At 33.7% G+C, this 21,936-nt stretch overlaps 3 protein-coding genes across 4 annotated transcripts; all 3 read right to left on the bottom strand.

Annotated features, from left to right (window-relative positions):
- Nucleotides 1–6,103: 6,103 nt before the first annotated feature.
- LOC141396340 (carbonic anhydrase 1-like) lies at nucleotides 6,104–10,600 on the bottom strand. Its single transcript, XM_073971715.1, has 5 exons — nucleotides 10,229–10,600; nucleotides 10,086–10,124; nucleotides 6,696–7,078; nucleotides 6,374–6,610; nucleotides 6,104–6,306 (listed from the first exon to the last, which is right to left on the bottom strand). The coding sequence occupies exons 1-5, from the start codon at nucleotides 10,275–10,277 to the stop codon at nucleotides 6,136–6,138; spliced, it is 879 nt and encodes a 292-aa protein (XP_073827816.1). The 5' UTR covers nucleotides 10,278–10,600; the 3' UTR covers nucleotides 6,104–6,135.
- Nucleotides 10,601–10,676: 76 nt separating this feature from the next.
- Nucleotides 10,677–17,347, bottom strand: LOC141396339 (uncharacterized). Its single transcript, XM_073971714.1, has 5 exons — nucleotides 17,269–17,347; nucleotides 17,147–17,185; nucleotides 11,503–11,882; nucleotides 11,199–11,438; nucleotides 10,677–11,136 (listed from the first exon to the last, which is right to left on the bottom strand). Exons 1-5 carry the CDS (start codon nucleotides 17,315–17,317, stop codon nucleotides 10,960–10,962), a joined length of 885 nt encoding a protein of 294 aa, XP_073827815.1. The 5' UTR covers nucleotides 17,318–17,347; the 3' UTR covers nucleotides 10,677–10,959.
- A 134-nt stretch (nucleotides 17,348–17,481) lies between these two features.
- Nucleotides 17,482–20,942, bottom strand: LOC141396338 (uncharacterized). Of its 2 annotated transcripts, none has more exons than XM_073971712.1 (5): nucleotides 20,892–20,942; nucleotides 20,755–20,793; nucleotides 18,665–19,044; nucleotides 18,352–18,588; nucleotides 17,482–18,288 (listed from the first exon to the last, which is right to left on the bottom strand). In XM_073971712.1, exons 1-5 carry the CDS (start codon nucleotides 20,938–20,940, stop codon nucleotides 18,106–18,108), a joined length of 888 nt encoding a protein of 295 aa, XP_073827813.1. In that variant the 5' UTR covers nucleotides 20,941–20,942; the 3' UTR covers nucleotides 17,482–18,105. The 2 variants fall into 2 exon arrangements, with proteins under 2 accessions (XP_073827813.1, XP_073827814.1); XM_073971713.1 differs by lacking the exon at nucleotides 20,892–20,942 and adding an exon at nucleotides 20,848–20,885.
- Between the last annotated feature and the right edge of the window lie 994 nt (nucleotides 20,943–21,936).

The raw sequence follows: 21,936 nt of genomic DNA, 5'->3' as shown, positions 1-21,936 counted from the left end.
TAACTGGGTTAAAACCACTCCTGTTGGCCTTGGCAGCTGGCGTTCTTCTGCTGCAATGGATGGGGGGTGGTCTCCAAGGACGGCATTCACATTGTATCTGTACTGCCTGCGCAACCATGTTAGTGTGAATGCTATCCAAGCCTGCCTGTTAAGCTCGTTCGTCTAGAGGTTCTCTTTTATACCTTTGGACCTCTCTCTCTCTAGATCATGAAGATCTCTCCTGACGGGCCTGGGTGGAGGAAGTCTGTCCATTAAATCGTGGCAGGGATGCTCTCTGCGATAACACCCAAGCAGGTACTGCATCGACAACATCTTATTGTGTTGACGCACCGGTAAAATCTTCGTCTCCGCATGAAGATGGTCCACTGTTGTCATGAGGAGGCACCCTGTTGCAGTCCTCAGTGCAGCATTCTGGCAGGTTTGAATCTTCTTCCACTGCGTAGTGCTAACTTTGCAGACTTCTTGTTTTTGAATTCCACAAACGACTGGCGTCCGCACATATAGCTGATTAACCAACGTTTCAATCATGGCTGGAGATTAGTCTTGGCATGGTTGACGGTATCGAAAGCCTTCGATAGGTCCAGAGCCACCACTCCTCTACTGATATGTGTGTGGATATGGCATCTAATGCTGTTGTAGTACTATGCATTTTCCGAAATCCATGTTGATGTTGGGCAACTGGAAAGCACCTTCTCATCGTGGGAAGAAGTAGTGCCTTTAAGATCTTTGCTACGGGCGACAGGAGTGTAATCGGCCTGTAAACATACTAGGAGGTATATAATCTTCTATACCATATTGTAAAGCTCTATCTTTAAATATCGAGCTGTATCTTTATTTTAAAAGAGGAGAAGACGGGCAGGCTGACGGACATGGTTATACACGGTGTGCATTAACCAAATTTAAATGGAAGGTGCTTACACCTGGGAAGTTTTTGCGGATTCTGAAACTACAATGCTTATAGATAACAAATATCAAGAAACAAAAAAATCGCCGGAGGGATTTTCAAATAAATCGCGATTTAAGTTCACATTTTTAGGGGTTCTTTAGGTTTTCACGATTATGCTTGGAAACCGCCTATGTAAATGGGCCTAAAGAAAATGTTGTAGCTGTGAAAATTCTCCACAAGATTGACCTTTATGATATTTTCGTAGGTTTTACCATTTTTTAGATATAGACCCAGCAAAAATCCTCATTACAAACATCCTTTCCTTATTTTAACAAGGGCATGTCGCGCGAAATGTCTGGTTATTTTGTAACCACTGAAATAGGTAGAGGGTAACCACTGAAATAAGTAGATACTGAGTAGATTCTGACTACTTATTTCAGTGGTTACAAAATAACTAGATATTTCGCGCGACATGCCCTTGTTAAAATAATGGGTGGGAAAGGAGGTTTGTAATTGTCTCAATTTGAACTTCTATATCTCAAAAACGGTAAAACCTACGAAAATATCATAAAGGTCAATCTTTTGGAGTATTTTCACAGCTACAAAATTTTCTTTAGGCTCATTTACATAGGACTCGCGGTTTCCAAGCAAAATCGCGAAAACCTAAAAAACCCCTAGAAATGTGAACTTAAGTCGCGATTTATTTTAAAATCCCTCCGGCGATTTTTTTGTTTCTTGATATTTTTCATCTATGAGCAATGTAGTTTCAGAATCTGTAAAAACTTCCCAGGTGTAAGCACCTTCTATTTAAAATTAGTTAAGGCGCACCGTGTATATCGACTTAGGATGAATACTAAATCGGTATTATGTATGTATATGGGGTCTCCGATGAATATTTCGATGTGTTACAAACGGAATGACAAATTTAATTATACCCTCCATATTATAATGGCGGGTAAAAAATAGGAAAAGGGACATCGATTAACCAGTGACTATATACGAAGAAAATCAAGCTACCCTAACGGAAAGCGTTGACGCCGACTAACCACAGAACCAAATGAAGGTTATAACAACACTCCATATTCTACGAACTGTGTCGAGGTTAACCGAGCGCAGGACCAAGTGAGGGATTTAGCAATAACCCATCCCTATTATTCAGTTTGCGTTGACGCCGTCGAAGGGCAAGGACAAGTGAAGATTGTAGTAATGCCCCCATATTCTTGAGGCTTCGTTGAAGCTGACTGAACGCAGGGCCAAGTGTGCACTGCGTTGGCTCAGACGCCCGGCTCTACGACTGCCGATAGCTGCCGCCATCAAAAATCGTTGTCACCTGGCTGCTGTTGTGTTAAAAAATACCAATCCTCAACAGATTACGAATTGAGTATGCGAGTTGGCCAAAATTTCACAAATCCTTTTATTTGTTCTAAACCTTTTGAGAAGCTCCTTATCGGATATCTTCTTTGGGTGCCTACCATTCAAAAGTACAATATTTTCGTTTATGTGCAGCTTAAGGGCTGTTCAAGAATAGTTCTGATATTTTGATGGGTCGTCGAAAAAATATTTTTAAAAATCCACTCTTATCGCTTGATAAGTTGTCGAAAAAAAGATTGCACTGGGTTGCAGTGAATACAAGTTGTTACATTACAAATCAGAGCGATTCGAGAGATGGTCTAAACTGAACTTATCCGGAATTTTGTGTAGGAGGTACCCGAAGGAGTGGACCGTTTGAGTCCACATTGAAACCACATCTATGTCTGGTAAAAATTTCACGATGTGCAAAGTATGAACCAAATCGGTTACTCCCTTCAAGAGTTATCGTGCGCACAAATTTTCCGAACATTTCTGAACTTTTGTGGGGGAGGTACCGGAAGGAGTGGACCGATATAACCCATCTTCGAACCTAAACTAAGTTTGCACAAAATATTACGAAAACCAACATTTGGACTGAATCGATTGATCCGTTCGAGAGTTATCGTGCGCTCCAGCCAGCCAGACATACGGACGGACATGGCTAAATCAACTACAATTTTTCTGAAACACATATCGTCCAAACATACTTGGGGTCTAAAACGGTTATTCCGATGAGGCACATGTTGCCCGTATGAAAGTGTATATACCCTCATTAGCATAAATGCTGAGGGTATAAACAAATCAACAAAAAAATCCTATGAAAAAATATTCTTAAAAATTCCACGTTTATTGTTGTGAAGACCCTCCAAAAAAATACTTACTTACTTAGCTGACCCATTACAGAACATTTGATCCATAGGCCGAACTAAGAAAAGATCTCCATTTCTCTCTATTTGTTGCTTCGCACTCTGGAATACCGCGCCTTTTCATCTCATCATCCACTTGTTTGCTCCATCTATTCCTTTTCCTGCCAATTCTGCGTGCACCGCCAAGCTTATTCTTATGATATGGCCTAGCCAACGCAATCGCTGCATCTCGATACGTTTAACAATATTGATGTCGTTGTATAGCAGATACAGCTCGTGGTTCATGCGACGTCGATATTCACCGTCAACGCAGATTGGTCCGTAGATCTTTTGAAGAATTTTTCCCTCAAACACACCAAGCACTGCCATGTCTGCTTGCGCAAGTACCCAGGCTTCGGAACCATACATCAGCACGGGTAGTATCAGTGTTTTGTAAAGCGTTATTTTTGTTTGACGAGATGTGGCTTTGTTTTTAAACTGCTTACCAAAGTATCATCTGTTAGCCAATACAATTCTTCTTTTTATTTCACAACTGATGTTGTTTGTTGTGTTTACGGAGGTGCCGAGGTAGACCAAGTCTTTCACTACCTCAATATTATAGGAACCTACTTCCACATCGGTCCGAGCCCAATGGACGCATTGCGCGTCGACACCATCAACTTGGTCTTCTCACCGTTTACCGCCAGACCCACTTTAGCATATTCTCCTTCGACCTTTATAAAGGTATCAGTTACTTCTTTTACTGATCGGCCCATGATGTCTATATCATCAGCATAGGCAAGTAACATGTGACTATTGGTGTAGATTGTGCCACTTCTTTTGACGTTTGCCTCTCGTATAACCTTTTCCAGCAGGATGTTAAAGAGATCACACGAAAGGCTGTCTCCTTGTCTGAAACCACTTTTGGTACCAAACTCTTCGGAGAGGTTCTTTCCTATTTTAACTGAGGACCTCGTGTCAGTTAAAGTCATTTTGCAAAGACGGATGAGCTTTGCGGGGATACCAAATTCAGACATGGCTTGGAATGCCTTTGAACGCAGCGGCCTGTCGAAGGCTGCTTTATAATCGACATAAAGGTGGTAGGTGTCCAATTATCTCGTTGACCATAGGCTTTAGTCGTTCGCACAATATCCCTGACACGATCTTGTAGGCAATAGGGAGTAGACTTATGCCCCTATAGTTAGAGCATACAGTCTTATCTCCCTTCTTGTGGACGGGGCACAGGATACTCAGGTTCCAATCGTCGGATACTCGTTCTTCCTGCCAGATGGTGCTAACTAGCTGATGAATACACCTTATCAGCGTGTCGCCTCCGGTTTTGAACAGCTCGGCTGGTAAGCCATCGGCACCTGCTGCCTTATTATTCTTCAGCCGATTTATTGCTGTCTTTACCTCATCTTGGCTGGGCGGTATACATTCAATACCATCTTCTGGGACTGGGAATGTGGTATCTTCGTCGCCTTCGCTGCTATTGGATACCAACAGTTTTGAAAAATGTTCTTTCCATATCCTGAGCACACTATCTGTATCAGTTACCAAATTACCTTGTTGATCTCTAAAGGAGGATATGCCTGTACCAAAGCCATCAGTTTGGTGCTTGACTCTTTGGTAGAATTTTCGGACTTCATTCTGGCTCCTGTACATCTCGATTTTTTCACACTCCCGCTTTTCCATCTCTCTCTCTTTTTCCTGCGGAAAAGACGTTTCACCTCTCTCCTTTTCTCCCTGTATCTCTCTCGTGCACTACGCGTTGCTACGGATTGTAAAGTAGTCCAATATGCCGAATTTTTCTCTTCGGTGGCAGCACGACACTCCTGATCATACCATGGATTCCTTGGTGGAGATCTCTGGTATCCAAGTATGGATTTTGCGGCTGTTTGCATGGAGTGGGCAATGCTTTGCCATTGTGCTGATATGTTATCGGGATGAGGAGTGCTTTGATTAAGCAATTGGGCTAGTTGAGTGGAATATGCTGTGACTATCTGTTGTGATTGCAGCTTACTGATTTCCAACTTCCGTGTTGTGTCTTTTCGCACTTTGTTTGCTACATTTAATCTGGTACGTTCCTTTGCTGCAACGAGTCTATGTTTGCGCCTCGGAAGGATCGAACATCCAACACGCTCGATGAATGTCTTCCATCTATCACAACATGATTAATTTGATTTCTTGTTTTCTGATCTGGAGACCGCTAGGTGCCCTTATGAATATGGAGATGATTAAATCTGGTACTGCTAACTACCATGTTTTTTGCAGCTGCAAAGTCTATCAGCCTCATACCATTGTCAGATGTTTCACTGTGGAGACTGAATTTCCCGACTGTTGGGCCAAAGATATTCTCCTTTCCAATTTTGGCATTAAAATCGCCTAGAATGATTTTAATGTCATGGGCTGGGCAACGGTCATATGTTTATTCTAAGCGCTCGTAAAATATATCTTTGGTCTGTTCGTCCTTTTCTTCAGTGGGAGCATGAGCGCAAATAAAGCTGACGTTGAAGAATTTAGCTTTTATTCGAATTGCAGCAAGTCTTTCATTCACTGGGGTGAAGCTTCAGATCAAATACCATCTACACAAAAAATGCTCTAGCCTACGTACCTATATAAAAAAAACATTGGTTGCTTTTTGCTATTTTAGAGAACTATTATACCGTTGTAAAAGGGGTCGCATCAAATTCCTGCCATAAAATATTCAATACTATCCCAGCTCTTGTTTCAAACTATACTCATTGGGACATTTAGTTCCACTTATTAGGGTGTTGTTTTTTTCTCCTTCTTTAAATAGTATGAGAATATAAAACTACCTACACATCTGCTTGATTTTATTTTATTTCTTTCTTATTCTACTTTTTCCTGCATTAATCTCATTGATTGATTACCTTTTTCTGGATTGGCTTAGAGATATCTTTCCCATTGTTACTAGTGGGCACCAAGTGCTTGGAAACCATTTTTTTACAAGTCTTAAAATGTGTATTCAGTAAATATCATCATTAATGTCCATTGCTTATTAGAAAAAAAATTATAATAATTAAAATCACACTACATTCCATAAATCATTACAATCAATGAACTTATAAATAATTCCGGCGCCAAAATGAATTGTTGTTCTCCAAAAGATTTAAGAACAATTCCATTTGGAGACTTTTGGTTCCAAATTGCAGTCATCAACGGCTTACCACCAGCCATTTCTAAATATTCCACTTGCTGGACCTGATGAAGAAAAAAATATCTAACATAAATTATCAATCAAAAGCTGATATTCCGAAATAAACCTTACGAAATCAATTCCAATTTCTATGGGAGTTATAATATCGAACCATACAACATCAGTCGGGCACATAGTATAACAAGTCCTGCCATTATATGTATAAAAGTCACTAAGATTGCCATTCAATATTTGCGCCAGTAAGTGAATCGAATCCGGCGGAAGTTTAATGTGAGCACCTGGTGTCCGTATTAGTGGTAAGTGTTGGGTAATTATATCAAAAAATGCCATTGGAGACTTTTTAACAACCTAAATTTGAAAAAAAATCCACTTCGAATCATTACCAACTTTGTGTAATTGTGTATATCACTCAAATCCAAATCAAATCAAATACCTTGAAGGAAAAAGCCAATGCTGTCCATACCGAATCCTTATCCTTTGTATTACTGAACAATAAATGAAATTCTGCTGGAAATTGTATACCGTCCAAGTCATTTTCTGGTTGGCTTTTCTCCAGCCAACGCCAAAATATGAACTGCAAGCTATAATTTCCATATTCTTCTCTTGGCCCATCATACATTATTGGGGGTTGTTGTAGCGAATATTCAAACATTATGTAAAGTTGACCTTCCACATTTACAAGTTCTGCAAACACGGGTACTGCATCCAAATTTTCAAATCGAAAAGGTTTGAAAATTTGCACTTTCACTTGTACACTTTTCTCGTCCAAGGGAATGTTGTGTTTACCAACGCATTGGGCTTTTTTCGGTAAAAAATCTGGAATGAAGTATATTGGTCAATGGGTCGTTGAAAAAAATATTTTTAAAAATCCACGCTTATTGTTTGATGGGTCGTTGAAAAAAATATTTTTAAAAATCCAGGCTTATTGTTTGATGGGTCGTTGAAAAAAATATTTTTAAAAATCCACGCTTATTGTTTATGGGTCGTTGAAAAAAATATTTTTAAAAATCCACGCTTATTGTTTGATGGGTTTGATGGGTCGTTGAAAAAAATATTTTTAAAAATCCACGCTTATTGTTTGATGGGTTTGATGGGTCGTTGAAAAAAATATTTTTAAAAATCCACGCTTATTGTTTGATGGGTCGTTGAAAAAAATATTTTTAAAAATCCACGCTTATTGTTTGATGGGTCGTTGAAAAAAATATTTTTAAAAATCCACGCTTATTGTTTGATGGGTCGTTGAAAAAAATATTTTTAAAAATCCACGCTTATTGTTTGATGGGTCGTTGAAAAAAATATTTTTAAAAATCCACGCTTATTGTTTGATGGGTCGTTGAAAAAAATATTTTTAAAAATCCACGCTTATTGTTTGATGGGTCGTTGAAAAAAATATTTTTAAAAATCCACGCTTATTGCTTGATGGGTCGTTGAAAAAAATATTTTTAAAAATCCACGCTTATTGGTCAATGGGTCGTTGAAAAAAATATTTTTAAAAATCCACGCTTATTGGTCAATGGGTCGTTGAAAAAAATATTTTTAAAAATCCAAGCTTATTGGTCAATGGGTCGTTGAAAAAAATATTTTTAAAAATCCACGCTTATTGGTCAATGGGTCGTTGAAAAAAATATTTTTAAAAATCCACGCTTATTGGTCAATGGGTCGTTGAAAAAAATATTTTTAAAAATCCACGCTTATTGTTTGATGGATCGTTGAAAAAATATTTTTAAAAATCCACGCTTATTGTTTGATGGATCGTTGAAAAAATGTTTTTAAAAATCCACGCTTATTGTTTGATGGGTCGTTGAAAAAAATATTTTTAAAAATCCACGCTTATTGTTTGATGGGTCGTTGAAAAAAAATATTTTTAAAAATCCACGCTTATTGTTTGATGGGTCGTTGAAAAAAATATTTTTAAAAATCCACGCTTATTGTTTGATGGGTCGTTGAAAAAAAATATTTTTAAAAATCCACGCTTATTGTTTGATGGGTCGTTGAAAAAAATATTTTTATAAATCCACGCTTATTGTTTGATGGGTCGTTGAAAAAAAATATTTTTAAAAATCCACGCTTATTGGTCAATGGGTCGTTGAAAAAATATTTTTAAAAATCCACGCTTATTGGTCAATGGGTCGTTGAAAAAATATTTTTAAAAATCCACGCTTATTGGTCAATGGGTCGTTGAAAAAATATTTTTAAAAATCCACGCTTATTGTTTGCTGGGTCGTTGAAAAAATATTTTTAAAAATCCACGCTTATTGTTTGATGGGTCGTTGAAAAAAAATATTTTTAAAAATCCACGCTTATTGTTTGATGGGTCGTTGAAAAAATATTTTTAAAAATCCACGCTTATTGGTCAATGGGTCGTTGAAAAAAATATTTTTAAAAATCTACGCTTATTGGTCAATGGGTCGTTGAAAAAAATATTTTTAAAAATCTACTCTTATTGGTCAATGGGTCGTTGAAAAAATATTTTCAAAAATCTACGCTTATTGGTCAATGGGTCGTTAAAAAAAATATTTTTAAAAATCTACGCTTATTGGTCAATGGGTCGTTGAAAAAAATATTTTTAAAAATCTACTCTTATTGGTCAATGGGTCGTTGAAAAAAAATATTTTCAAAAATCTACGCTTATTGGTCAATGGGTCGTTAAAAAAAATATTTTTAAAAATCTACGCTTATTGGTCAATGGGTCGTTGAAAACAATATTTTTAAAAATCCAAGCTTATCGGTCAATAAGCCGTTGCAAAAAATATTTTTAAAAATCCACGCTTATTGGTCAATGGGTCGTTGAAAAAAATATTTTTAAAAATCCACGCTTATTGGTCAATGGGTCGTTGAAAAAAATATTTTTAAAAATCCACGCCTATTGGTCAATGGGTCGTTGAAAAAAATATTTTTAAAAATCCACGCTTATTGGTCAATGGGTCGTTGAAAAAAATATTTTTAAAAATCCACGCTTATTGGTCAATGGGTCGTTGAAAAAAATATTTTTAAAAATCCACGCTTATTGTTTGATGGGTCGTTGAAAAAAATATTTTTAAAAATCCACGCTTATTGTTTGATGGGTCTTTGAAAAAAATATTTTTAAAAATCCACGCTTATTGTTTGATGGGTCTTTGAAAAAAATAATTTTAAAAATCCACGCTTATTGTTTGATGGGTCGTTGAAAAAAAATATTTTTAAAAATCCACGCTTATTGTTTGATGGTTCGTTGAAAAAAAATATTTTTAAAAATCCACGCTTATTGTTTGATGGTTCGTTGAAAAAAATATTTTTAAAAATCCGCGCTTATTGTTTGATGGGTCGTTGAAAAAAATATTTTTAAAAATCCGCGCTTATTGTTTGATGGTTCGTTGAAAAAAATATTTTTAAAAATCCACGCTTATTGTTTGATGGGTCGTTGAAAAAAAATATTTTCAAAAATCCACGCTTATTGTTTGATGGGTCGTTGGAAAAACTATTTTTAAAAATCCACGCTTATTGTTTGATGGGTCGTAGAAAAAAATATTTTTAAAAATCCACGCTAATTGTTTGATGGATCATTGAAAAAATATTTTTAAAAATCCACGCTTATTGTCTGATGGGTCGTTGAAAAAAATATTTTTAAAAATCAACGCTTATTGTTTGATGGGTCGTTGAAAAAAATATTTTTAAAAATCCACGCATATTGGTCAATGGGTCGTAGAAAAAATGTTTTTAAAAATCCACGCTTATTGGTCAATGGGTGTTGGAAAAAATATTTTTAAAAATCCACGATTATTGTTTGATGGGTCTTTAAAAAAATATTAAAAAAAGTTCGTGGGAAATAGATTATTATATTTACCTCCCAATGAATAACTTATCCAAAACAAAATAAGAAAATCTGCAAACAGAAATTTATATTTTCAGATCAGACTATTGAAAACTTTTTTATTCTTATAATAAGGAAAAATGTATTTTCATTTTCATGGAAAATCACCAACTTACAAGTCAACTGAAAAACGTTTATGGTTAAAAAATTGCGTAGTGGCACCATGTTTCTAGCCGACAATAAAACCTTACTAAATGAAAGGTCGCTTCAGACAATATTGATGTTAAGTAAATGGCAACGATTTACACTCAGCCGCTAATCAAATATTCTAGTTGTATATTCGAATGCATTTACCAAATGAAATGTTAAGTTATTAAAATTATTACATACAAATATATTGCCACTATTTGGAATAGCTGGGTTTATGGGAATAAGCTAAACTGACACTAATGCGGGTATCGTGATGAACGATAATTTACATATTTTAAATATTTATTTCAATATTTCAGGTGATCTACGGTAATGGTGCAGTGAAAATGAAGAGGACATATAGGTCTCAAAATACATGATTTTGTCGTGAACTTAACAAATATCAAGATGGCTGCAATTCTTGCGTTGAAAAATTTACGGAATTAAATCGACACAAATGTCTTTATCCCAAATGATCATAACGAACAGAGTTAGGTTATGACTAGTAATAGGGAAAAAGGATTTTGTTCGTGTCTCGACACCGACGGATTTTCTCATGGGACATTTGGGTCCACTTCGCTTGATATATAGTGTTTTTCTCCTTTAACAGTCTGAGGTTATGAATGTGCTTACAAACTGATTGATTCTTTTTTATTTGGTATTTTGTGTTAAAACATTTCTTCAGTAAATTATTATTATTATATGACCATTTCTAATTTTAATCATGAAATAAAATGATCCCGACAATAATGAGCAATTCTGGTGCCAAAATCCATTGTTTTTCTCCATTTGTTCCAAAAGATTTGGTAACAATTCCTTCTGGAGACTTTTGTTTCCAAATTGAGTTCATCGAAGGTTTACCACTGATCGTTTCTAAATATTCCACTTGCTGGGCCTGTTGAAGAAAATCGAACTTAAATTACCCATCAAAAGCTGATATTTGAAAATAAATCTTACAAAATCAATTCCAATTTCAATGGGAGTTATGATATCGAACCATGTTACATTAACCAGGTACATGTTATTATGACAGCTATCGCCACTGTATGTATAAAAGTGGCTAAGATTTGTATTCAATATCTGCGCTAGTAAGGGCATCGAATCCAGGGGGAGTTCAATGTCAGCTACTGGTTCTCGTACTAGTGGTAAGTGTTGGGTAATTACTTCAAAGAATTTGATTGGCGAATTTTTAACAACCTATAATTAAAAAAAAAAAAATAATAAAAAATAATTAAATGTTGAAAATTATTCAAAGAAATACCTTGAGGGGAAATGCCAGTGCTGTCTTTGCAGATTGTTTATCCTTTATATGAGAGAAAAACAAATGTAATTCTGCTGGTAATTGTATATCGCCAAAATCATTTTCAGGTTGGCTTTCCTCCAACCAACGCCACAATATATGTTCTAAAGTATAATTTCCATTACGTTCTCTTGGCCCGGCATACATTATTGGCCTTTTTTGTGACGAATATTCAAACCTAATGTAAAGTGTACCTTCCAGATTTGAAAGTTCTGCAAATGTGGGTACTGCATCCAAGTTATCAAATCGAAAAGGTTTGAAATTTTGCGTTTTGATTTGTACACTTTTCTCGTCCACAGGTATGTTGTGTTTACCAATGCATTGTAATGCAGGTGATGAACCTGCATTAAAGCATGATGATAGAAGAAGAATAAAGACGGAGACACAACGTTGGTAAAATTATAAAATGAAAAGGGCAAAAAATTTAATGGCCTAAGCCAGTCATTTATTTGTCTCCGTATTAAAGGCTTGCTAAAGTTATTCAATGACAGCTACCGGATTTTTTAAATCATATTTTTCGACCATTTATAGACCTTAATGCTTGGATTTTGTAAATAATTTTTTTCGAGCATCTACAGACCCAAACGCGTGGATTTTTTAAATAATATTTTTCGAGCATCTATAGACCTTAACGCGTGGATTTTTTAATAATATTTTTCGAGCATCTATAGACCTTAACGCGTGGATTTTTTAAATAATATTTTTCGAGCATCTATAGACCTTAACGCGTGGATTTTTTAAATAATATTTTTCGAGCATCTATAGACCTTAACGCGTGGATTTTTTAAATAATATTTTTCGAGCATCTATAGACCTTAACGCGTGGATTTTTTAAATAATATTTTTCGAGCATCTATAGACCTTAACGCGTGGATTTTTTAAATAATATTTTTCGAGCATCTATAGACCTTAACGCGTGGATTTTTTAAATAATATTTTTCGAGCATCTATAGACCTTAACGCGTGGATTTTTTAAATAATATTTTTCGAGCATCTATAGACCTTAACGCGTGGATTTTTTAAATAATATTTTTCGAGCATCTATAGACCTTAACGCGTGGATTTTTTAAATAATATTTTTCGAGCATCTATAGACCTTAACGCGTGGATTTTTTAAATAATATTTTTCGAGCATCTATAGACCTTAACGCGTGGATTTTTTAAATAATATTTTTCGAGCATCTATAGACCTTAACGCGTGGATTTTTTAAATAATATTTTTCGAGCATCTATAGACCTTAACGCGTGGATTTTTTAAATAATATTTTTCGAGCATCTATAGACCTTAACGCGTGGATTTTTTAAATAATATTTTTCAAGCATCAATAGACCAAAACGCGTGGATTTTTTAAATAATATTTTTCGAGCATCAATAGACCAAAACGCGTGGATTTTTTAAATAATATTTTTCGAGCATCAATAGACCAAAACGCGTGGATTTTTTAAATAATATTTTTCGAACATCAATAGACCAAAACGCGTGGATTTTTTAAATAATATTTTTCGAGCATCAGTAGACCAAAACGCGTGGATTTTTTAAATAATATTTTTCGAACATCAATAGACCAAAACGCGTGGATTTTTTAAATAATATTTTTCAAGCATCAATAGACCAAAACGCGTGGATTTTTTAAATAATATTTTTCGAGCATCAATAGACCAAAACGCGTGGATTTTTTAAATAATATTTTTCGAGCATCAATAGACCAAAACGCGTGGATTTTTTAAATAATATTTTTCGAGCATCAATAGACCAAAACGCGTGGATTTTTTAAATAATATTTTTCGAGCATCAATAGACCAAAACGCGTGGATTTTTTAAATAATATTTTTCGAGCATCAATAGACCAAAACGCGTGGATTTTTTAAATAATATTTTTCGAGCATCAATAGACCAAAACGCGTGGATTTTTTAAATAATATTTTTCGAGCATCAATAGACCAAAACGCGTGGATTTTTTAAATAATATTTTTCGAGCATCAATAGACCAAAACGCGTGGATTTTTTAAATAATATTTTTCGAGCATCAATAGACCAAAACGCGTGGATTTTTTAAATAATATTTTTCGAGCATCAATAGACCAAAACGCGTGGATTTTTTAAATAATATTTTTCGAGCATCAATAGACCAAAACGCGTGGATTTTTTAAATAATATTTTTCGAGCATCAATAGACCAAAACGCGTGGATTTTTTAAATAATATTTTTCGAGCATCAATAGACCAAAACGCGTGGATTTTTTAAATAATATTTTTCGAGCATCAATAGACCAAAACGCGTGGATTTTTTAAATAATATTTTTCGAGCATCAATAGACCAAAACGCGTGGATTTTTTAAATAATATTTTTCGAGCATCAATAGACCAAAACGCGTGGATTTTTTAAATAATATTTTTCGAGCATCAATAGACCAAAACGCGTGGATTTTTTAAATAATATTTTTCGAGCATCAATAGACCAAAACGCGTGGATTTTTTAAATAATATTTTTCGAGCATCAATAGACCAAAACGCGTGGATTTTTTAAATAATATTTTTCGAGCATCAATAGACCAAAACGCGTGGATTTTTTAAATAATATTTTTCGAGCATCAATAGACCAAAACGCGTGGATTTTTTAAATAATATTTTTCGAGCATCAATAGACCAAAACGCGTGGATTTTTTAAATAATATTTTTCGAGCATCAATAGACCAAAACGCGTGGATTTTTTAAATAATATTTTTCGAGCATCAATAGACCAAAACGCGTGGATTTTTTAAATAATATTTTTCGAGCATCAATAGACCAAAACGCGTGGATTTTTTAAATAATATTTTTCGAACATCAATAGACCAAAACGCGTGGATTTTTTAAATAATATTTTTCGAACATCAATAGACCAAAACGCGTGGATTTTTTAAATAATATTTTTCGAGCATCAATAGACCAAAACGCGTGGATTTTTTAAATAATATTTTTCGAGCATCAATAGACCAAAACGCGTGGATTTTTTAAATAATATTTTTCGAGCATCAATAGACCAAAACGCGTGGATTTTTTAAATAATATTTTTCGAACATCAATAGACCAAAACGCGTGGATTTTTTAAATAATATTTTTCGAACATCAATAGACCAAAACGCGTGGATTTTTTAAATAATATTTTTCGAACATCAATAGACCAAAACGCGTGGATTTTTTAAATAATATTTTTCGAGCATCAATAGACCAAAACGCGTGGATTTTTTAAATAATATTTTTCGAGCATCAATAGATCAAAACGCGTGGATTTGTTAAATAATATTTTTCGAGCATCAATAGACCAAAACGCGTGGATTTTTTTAATTATATTTTTCGAGCATCAATAGACCAAAACGCGTGGATTTTTTAAATAATATTTTTCGAGCATCAATAGACCAAAACGCGTGGATTTTTTAAATAATATTTTTCGAGCATCAACAGACCAAAACGCGTGGATTTTTTAAATAATATTTTTCGAGCATCAATAGACCAAAACGCGTGGATTTTTTAAATAATATTTTTCGAGCATCAATAGACCAAAACGCGTGGATTTTTTAAATAATATTTTTCGAGCATCAATAGACCAAAACGCGTGGATTTTTTAAATAATATTTTTCGAGCATCAATAGACCAAAACGCGTGGATTTTTTAAATAATATTTTTCGAGCATCAATAGACCAAAACGCGTGGATTTTTTAAATAATATTTTTCGAGCATCAATAGACCAAAACGCGTGGATTTTTTAAATAATATTTTTCGACCATCTATTGACCTTAACGCGTGGATTTTTTAAATAATATTTTTCGACCATCTATTGACCTTAACGCGTGGATTTTTTAAATAATATTTTTCGACCATCTATTGACCTTAACGCGTGGATTTTTTAAATAATATTTTTCGACCATCTATTGACCTTAACGCGTGGATTTTTTAAATAATATTTTTCGACCATCTATTGACCTTAACGCGTGGATTTTTTAAATAATATTTTTCGACCATCTATTGACCTTAACGCGTGGATTTTTTAAATAATATTTTTCGACCATCTATTGACCTTAACGCGTGGATTTTTTAAATAATATTTTTCGACCATCTATTGACCTTAACGCGTGGATTTTTTAAATAATATTTTTCGACCATCTATTGACCTTAACGCGTGGATTTTTTAAATAATATTTTTCGACCATCTATTGACCTTAACGCGTGGATTTTTTAAATAATATTTTTCGACCATCTATTGACCTTAACGCGTGGATTTTTTAAATAATATTTTTCGACCATCTATTGACCTTAACGCGTGGATTTTTTAAATAATATTTTTCGACCATCTATTGACCTTAACGCGTGGATTTTTTAAATAATATTTTTCGACCATCTATTGACCTTAACGCGTGGATTTTTTAAATAATATTTTTCGACCATCTATTGACCTTAACGCGTGGATTTTTTAAATAATATTTTTCGACCATCTATTGACCTTAACGCGTGGATTTTTTAAATAATATTTTTCGACCATCTATTGACCTTAACGCGTGGATTTTTTAAATAATATTTTTCGAGCATCTATAGACCTTAACGCGTGGATTTTTTAAATAATATTTTTCGAGCATCTATAGACCTTAACGCGTGGATTTTTTAAATAATATTTTTCGAGCATCTATAGACCTTAACGCGTGGATTTTTTAAATAATATTTTTCGAGCATCTATAGACCTTAACGCGTGGATTTTTTAAATAATATTTTTCGAGCATCTATAGACCTTAACGCGTGGATTTTTTAAATAATATTTTTCGAGCATCTATAGACCTTAACGCGTGGATTTTTTAAATAATATTTTTCGAGCATCTATAGACCTTAACGCGTGGATTTTTTAAATAATATTTTTCGAGCATCTATAGACCTTAACGCGTGGATTTTTTAAATAATATTTTTCGAGCATCTATAGACCTTAACGCGTGGATTTTTTAAATAATATTTTTCGAGCATCTATAGACCTTAACGCGTGGATTTTTTAAATAATATTTTTCGAGCATCTATAGACCTTAACGCGTGGATTTTTTAAATAATATTTTTCGAGCATCTATAGACCTTAACGCGTGGATTTTTTAAATAATATTTTTCGAGCATCTATAGACTTTAACGCGTGGATTTTTTAAATAATATTTTTCGAGCATCTTTGGACCTTAACGTGTGGATTTTTTAAATAATATTTTTCGACCATCTATTGACCTTAACGCGTGGATTTTTTAAATAATATTTTTCGACCATCTATTGACCTTAACGCGTGGATTTTTTAAATAATATTTTTCGACCATCTATTGACCTTAACGCGTGGATTTTTTAAATAATATTTTTCGACCATCTATTGACCTTAACGCGTGGATTTTTTAAATAATATTTTTCGACCATCTATTGACCTTAACGCGTGGATTTTTTAAATAATATTTTTCGACCATCTATTGACCTTAACGCGTGGATTTTTTAAATAATATTTTTCGACCATCTATTGACCTTAACGCGTGGATTTTTTAAATAATATTTTTCGACCATCTATTGACCTTAACGCGTGGATTTTTTAAATAATATTTTTCGAGCATCTTACCTCCCAATGAATAACTTATCGAATATACGAAAAGAATATCTGCAAAAAGAAAAGTATATTTTCAAATTAGACTATTGAAAATTTTCTGTAATTCCATTATTCTCGGAAAATCACCATCTTACATGCCAAGTGAAAATCGTTTATGGTTAAAAAATTGAGTAGTGGCACCATGTTTCTAGCCGACAATAAAACCTTACTGAGTGAAAGGTCGTTTCAGACAATATTAATATTAAGTAAATGGCAACGATTTACACTCAGCCGCTAATCAAATATTCTAGTTGTATATTAGAATGCATTTACTAAATGAAATGTTAAATTTTTAAAATTATTACAAACAAATATATTACCACTATTTTGAATAGCTCGGTTTATGGGAATAAGCTAAACTGACACTAATGCGGGTATCATGATGAACGATAATTTACATATTTTAAATATTTATTTCAATATTTCAGGTGATCTACGGTAATGGTGCAGTGAAAATAAAGAGAACATATAGGTTTCAAAATCCATGATTTTGTCGTGAACTTAACATATATCAAGATGCGTTGAAAATTTTACGGAATTAAATTGACACAAATGTATGTATCCAAAATGATCATAACGAACAGAGTTAGGTTATGACCAGTAATAGGGAAAAAGGATTTTGTTCTTGTCGTCGGTATCGGGATTTTTCATGGGACATTTGGGTGCACTTCTCTTGATATATAGTGTTTCTCTTTTTTAAACAGTATGAGGACATAAAACTGCCTGCAAACGTGATTGATTCTTATTTATTTGGTATTTTGTCTTTTTTTCTTGTGTTGATTTCATTCGGGCAGTGCTATTCAATATGATTTTCAGAGATGGTGGTGTCAGTTGTATCTTCGTATTGTTCCTACTGGATAACAATAGCTTGGAAAAATGTTCTTTTCATAAGTGTTAAAATATTTTTTTAGTAAATTATTATATGACCATTTCTAATTCTGATGATGAAATAAAATGGTCGCAGCAATAATGAGCAATTCTGGTGTCAAACTCCATTGTTTTTCTCCATTTGTTCCAAAAGATTTGGTAACAATTCCTTCTGGAGTCCTTTGTTTCCAAATTGAGTTCATCGAAGGTTTACCACTAATTGTTTCTAAATATTGCACTTGCTGAACCTTGTAAAAAATTATTTAATTTCAATTACTTATCGAACGATAATATTTCGCAATAAATCTTACAAAATCAATTCCAATTTCAATGGGAGTTATCATATCGAACCATATAGCATCACTCATGAACATAATATAACAGATGGAGCCACTATATGTGTAGAAGTGGCTAAGATTTGAATTTAATATCTCGGCTAGTAAGGGCATCGAATCCAGCGGAAGTCCTATGTACCCTCCTGGCGTCCGTACATATGGTAAATGTTGAGTAATTACATCAAAAAATTTCATTGGTGAATTTTTAACAACCTAAAATTCAAATTCAAAATCCAATTCAAGTTATGGCAACTTTAAATTTTTGTGTATCACTCAAAGAAATAAATACCTTGAGGGGAAATGCCAGAGCTGTCCTATTAGAAAATCGATCCTTTATATTAGAGAAAAACAAATGTAATTCTGCTGGTAATTGTATATCGCCAAAGTCATTTTCAGGTTGGCTTTTCTCCAGCCAACGCCAAAACACAAATTCCAAAGTATAATTTCCATATTCTTCTCTTGGCCCAGCATATATTATGGGGCGTTTTTGTCGCGAATATTCAAATTTTATGAAAAGTGCACCTTCCAGATTTGAAAGTTCTGCAAAAGTGGGTACGGCATCCAAGTTTTCAAATTGAAAGGGTTTGAAATTTTGCGTTTCGATTTGTACACTTTTCTCGTCCACAGGTATGTTGTGTTTACCAATGCATTGTAATGCAGGTGATGAACCTGCATTAAAGAATGATGATAGAAGAATAATAAAGACAGAGATACATCGTTGGTAAAATATGAAATGAAAAGGGCAAAAAATTTAAGGCCTTAGTCAGTCATTTATATGTCTCCGTATCAAAGGCGTGTTAAAGTAATTCAATGTCAACTACCGATTTTTTAAATCATATTTTCGAGCATCTATAGACCTTAACGCGTGGATTTTTTAAATAATATTTTTCGAGCATCTATAGACCTCAAAACGTGGATTTTTTAAATAATATTCTTTAGGCATCAATAGACCAAAACGCGTATATTTTTTAACTAATATTTTTCGAGCATCTATAGACCTTAACGCGTGGATTTTTAAATAATATTTTTCGAGCAACTATAGACTTTAACGCGTGGATTTTTTAAGTTATATTTTTCGAGCATCTATAGACCCTAGCTCGTGGATTTTTTAAAAAATATTTTTCGAGCACCAGTAGAGTAAAACGAGTGGATTTTTTAAATAATATTTTTCGAGCATCTATAGACCTTAACGCGTGGATTTTTTAAATAATAGTTTTCGAGCATCAATAGACCAAAAAGCGTGGATTTTTTAAATAACATTTTTCACGCATCATAGACCTTAACGCGTGAATTTTTTTTAATAATATTTTTCGAGCATCTATATACCTCAACGCGTGGATTTTTTAAAAAATATTTTTCGAGCATGTATAGACCTCAACGCGTGGATTTTTTTAATAATGTTTTTCGAGCATCTATAGACCTCAAAGCGCGGATTTTTTAAATAATATTTTTCGAGCATCTATAGACCTCAAAGCGCGGATTTTTTAAATAATATTTTTCGACAATCTATTGAACCAAACGCTTGGATTTTTTAAATAATATTTTTCGAGCATCTATAGACCTCAAAGCGCGGATTTTTTAAATAATATTTTTCGACAATCTATTGAACCAAACGCTTGGATTTTTTAAATAATATTTTTCGAGCATCTATTGAACCAAACGCGCGGATTTTTTAAATAATATTTTTCGACCATCTATTGAACCAAACGCGCGGATTTTTTAAATAATATTTTTTCGATCTATAACTATTGGACCAAACGCATGGATTTTTTTAAATAATATTTTTCGACCATCTATAGACCTTAAGGCGTGGATTTTTTAAATAACATTTTTCGAGCATTTATTGACCCTACCGCGTGGATGTTTTAAATAATATTTTTCGACATCTATAGACCTTAAGGCGTGGATTTTTTAAATAACATTTTTCGAGCATTTTTTGACCCTACCGCGTGGATTTTTTAAATAATATTTTTCGACCATCTATAGACCCAAACGCGTGGATTTTTTAAATAAAATTTTTCGAGCATTTATTGACCCTACCGCGGGGATATTATAAATAATATTTTCCAAGGGTCTTTAGTCTTAAACCTGCAGATTTTTCAAAATTATATTTTTCAATATTTTCAATAATCGCGTGGATTTTTTAAATAATATTTTACGAGGACGTCTTCCCTACATGTGGTGTCTTAAGGCATGCAGAACGTTGATTTTGTAGATACTATTTTTGTCAAAGCCCGCGGCCCTACACAAGACCTAGACGAAAGCCGTGTTTTTTAAGATTATTCTTTAAAAGAGTAACTGTCCCCAGATAAAAGGTATCATCGTTTTTTTTTTGCCCATCTTGGGATATATTTTTTTTAAATGTTAAGGAAAATTTACCTCCCAATGAACTGTCAATCCATAACACCATAATAAAATCTGTAAAAAATAATACTTTTAAAATTATACTTTCACAGTTTTTATTTATTATACTTTCACAGTTATTATTAATAACTCATTTAAAATCACCAACTTACAGGTTAAATGAAAAACTCGAATGATTAAAAAATTGCGAGATGATGGCATGTTTCTAGTCGGCAATAAACCTTTACTAACTGAAAACTTCGTTTCGACCAATATTACTTTTTTTTAAGTAAATGGCAATGATTTACCCTCGACAGCTATTCAATTATTCTAGTGGTGTATTAGAATGCATTTAATAAATGAAATGTAAAGTTATTGCAGGCATAAAATATACATATGTACATATATACAATGCCACTAATTTAATTGGAACGACTTAAAAATATGTCAGTTATCGTTAGCAGGGTCATTCGCCGGTTCTCTTTGTGTAGAATAACTCATAGAAACAAGTGAAGCAAGACGAATTCCTCGACACCTACATACCTTTAGCGTATGAAGAAAAAAAAACTAAAAACAAAAAACAAAAAAAATATATATATAATGGAAAAGAATTTAAGTTCGTTTGGGCCGAATGAAATAAATATCTGCTTTCTTACTCACAATTTCAGGTGAAGAAGTTTTTCGACCACGGATACCGCGAATGCCTAAATTAGATCACAAACTGTATACAACTTGTATTCACTGCCCCAATACGACGGTACAAGTTTTAACAGGGGCAAGCCCATACTTTCTGAAAAAATAGCCTGAAAGGTGCAAAAAAACCCTTTGACACCGTGTATAGTTGTTGGAGCGCAAGATAACTCTCGAACGGATCTGCCGATTCGGTCCAAACTTTGGCTTACCTAATATTTTGTACAAACTTAGTTTAAATTCGAAGATAAGCCATATCGGTCCATTTGGTACCTCCCCCACAAAAGTTCAAAAATGTTAGGAAAATTTGTGTGCACGATAACTCTTGAAGGGAGTGACCGACTTAGTCCATACTTTACACATCTTAATATTTATTTATTTACCTGGTATAGATCAGGTTCGAATATGGACTATATTTGTCTACACCTTCGTGTACCTCCCACACAAAATTTCGGATTAGTTCACTTTAAGACCTACTCTCGAATCACTTAATTTTTGTTGAAGCAACTTGCATTCACTGACCCCCTT

The sequence above is a fragment of the Musca autumnalis genome, unplaced genomic scaffold (assembly GCF_047663935.1).
Source record: "Musca autumnalis isolate F117 unplaced genomic scaffold, ASM4766393v1 scaffold_270, whole genome shotgun sequence".
Taxonomy (NCBI): domain Eukaryota; kingdom Metazoa; phylum Arthropoda; class Insecta; order Diptera; family Muscidae; genus Musca; species Musca autumnalis.
The sequence above is the reverse complement of the archived record's forward strand: the minus strand, read 5'-3'. Positions and strand labels throughout refer to the sequence as shown.

Coding starts and splice junctions, on each gene's coding strand:
- LOC141396340 (XM_073971715.1), bottom strand. CDS start 10,277: ATGGTGCCACTACGCAATTTTTTAACCATAAACGTTTTTCAGTTGACT. Junction 7,079..10,085: donor GATAAGTTATTCATTGGGAG/GTAAATATAATA, acceptor ACTTCATTCCAG/ATTTTTTACCGAAAAAAGCC. Junction 6,611..6,695: donor CATTGGCTTTTTCCTTCAAG/GTATTTGATTTG, acceptor TTTCAAATTTAG/GTTGTTAAAAAGTCTCCAAT.
- LOC141396338 (XM_073971712.1), bottom strand. CDS start 20,940: ATGCCATCATCTCGCAATTTTTTAATCATTCGAGTTTTTCATTTAACC. Junction 18,589..18,664: donor CTCTGGCATTTCCCCTCAAG/GTATTTATTTCT, acceptor TTTGAATTTTAG/GTTGTTAAAAATTCACCAAT. Junction 18,289..18,351: donor TTGAAATTGGAATTGATTTT/GTAAGATTTATT, acceptor ATTTTTTACAAG/GTTCAGCAAGTGCAATATTT.
- LOC141396339 (XM_073971714.1), bottom strand. CDS start 17,317: ATGGTGCCACTACTCAATTTTTTAACCATAAACGATTTTCACTTGGCA. Junction 17,186..17,268: donor AAACGATTTTCACTTGGCAT/GTAAGATGGTGA, acceptor TTCTTTTTGCAG/ATATTCTTTTCGTATATTCG. Junction 11,137..11,198: donor TTGAAATTGGAATTGATTTT/GTAAGATTTATT, acceptor TTTCTTCAACAG/GCCCAGCAAGTGGAATATTT.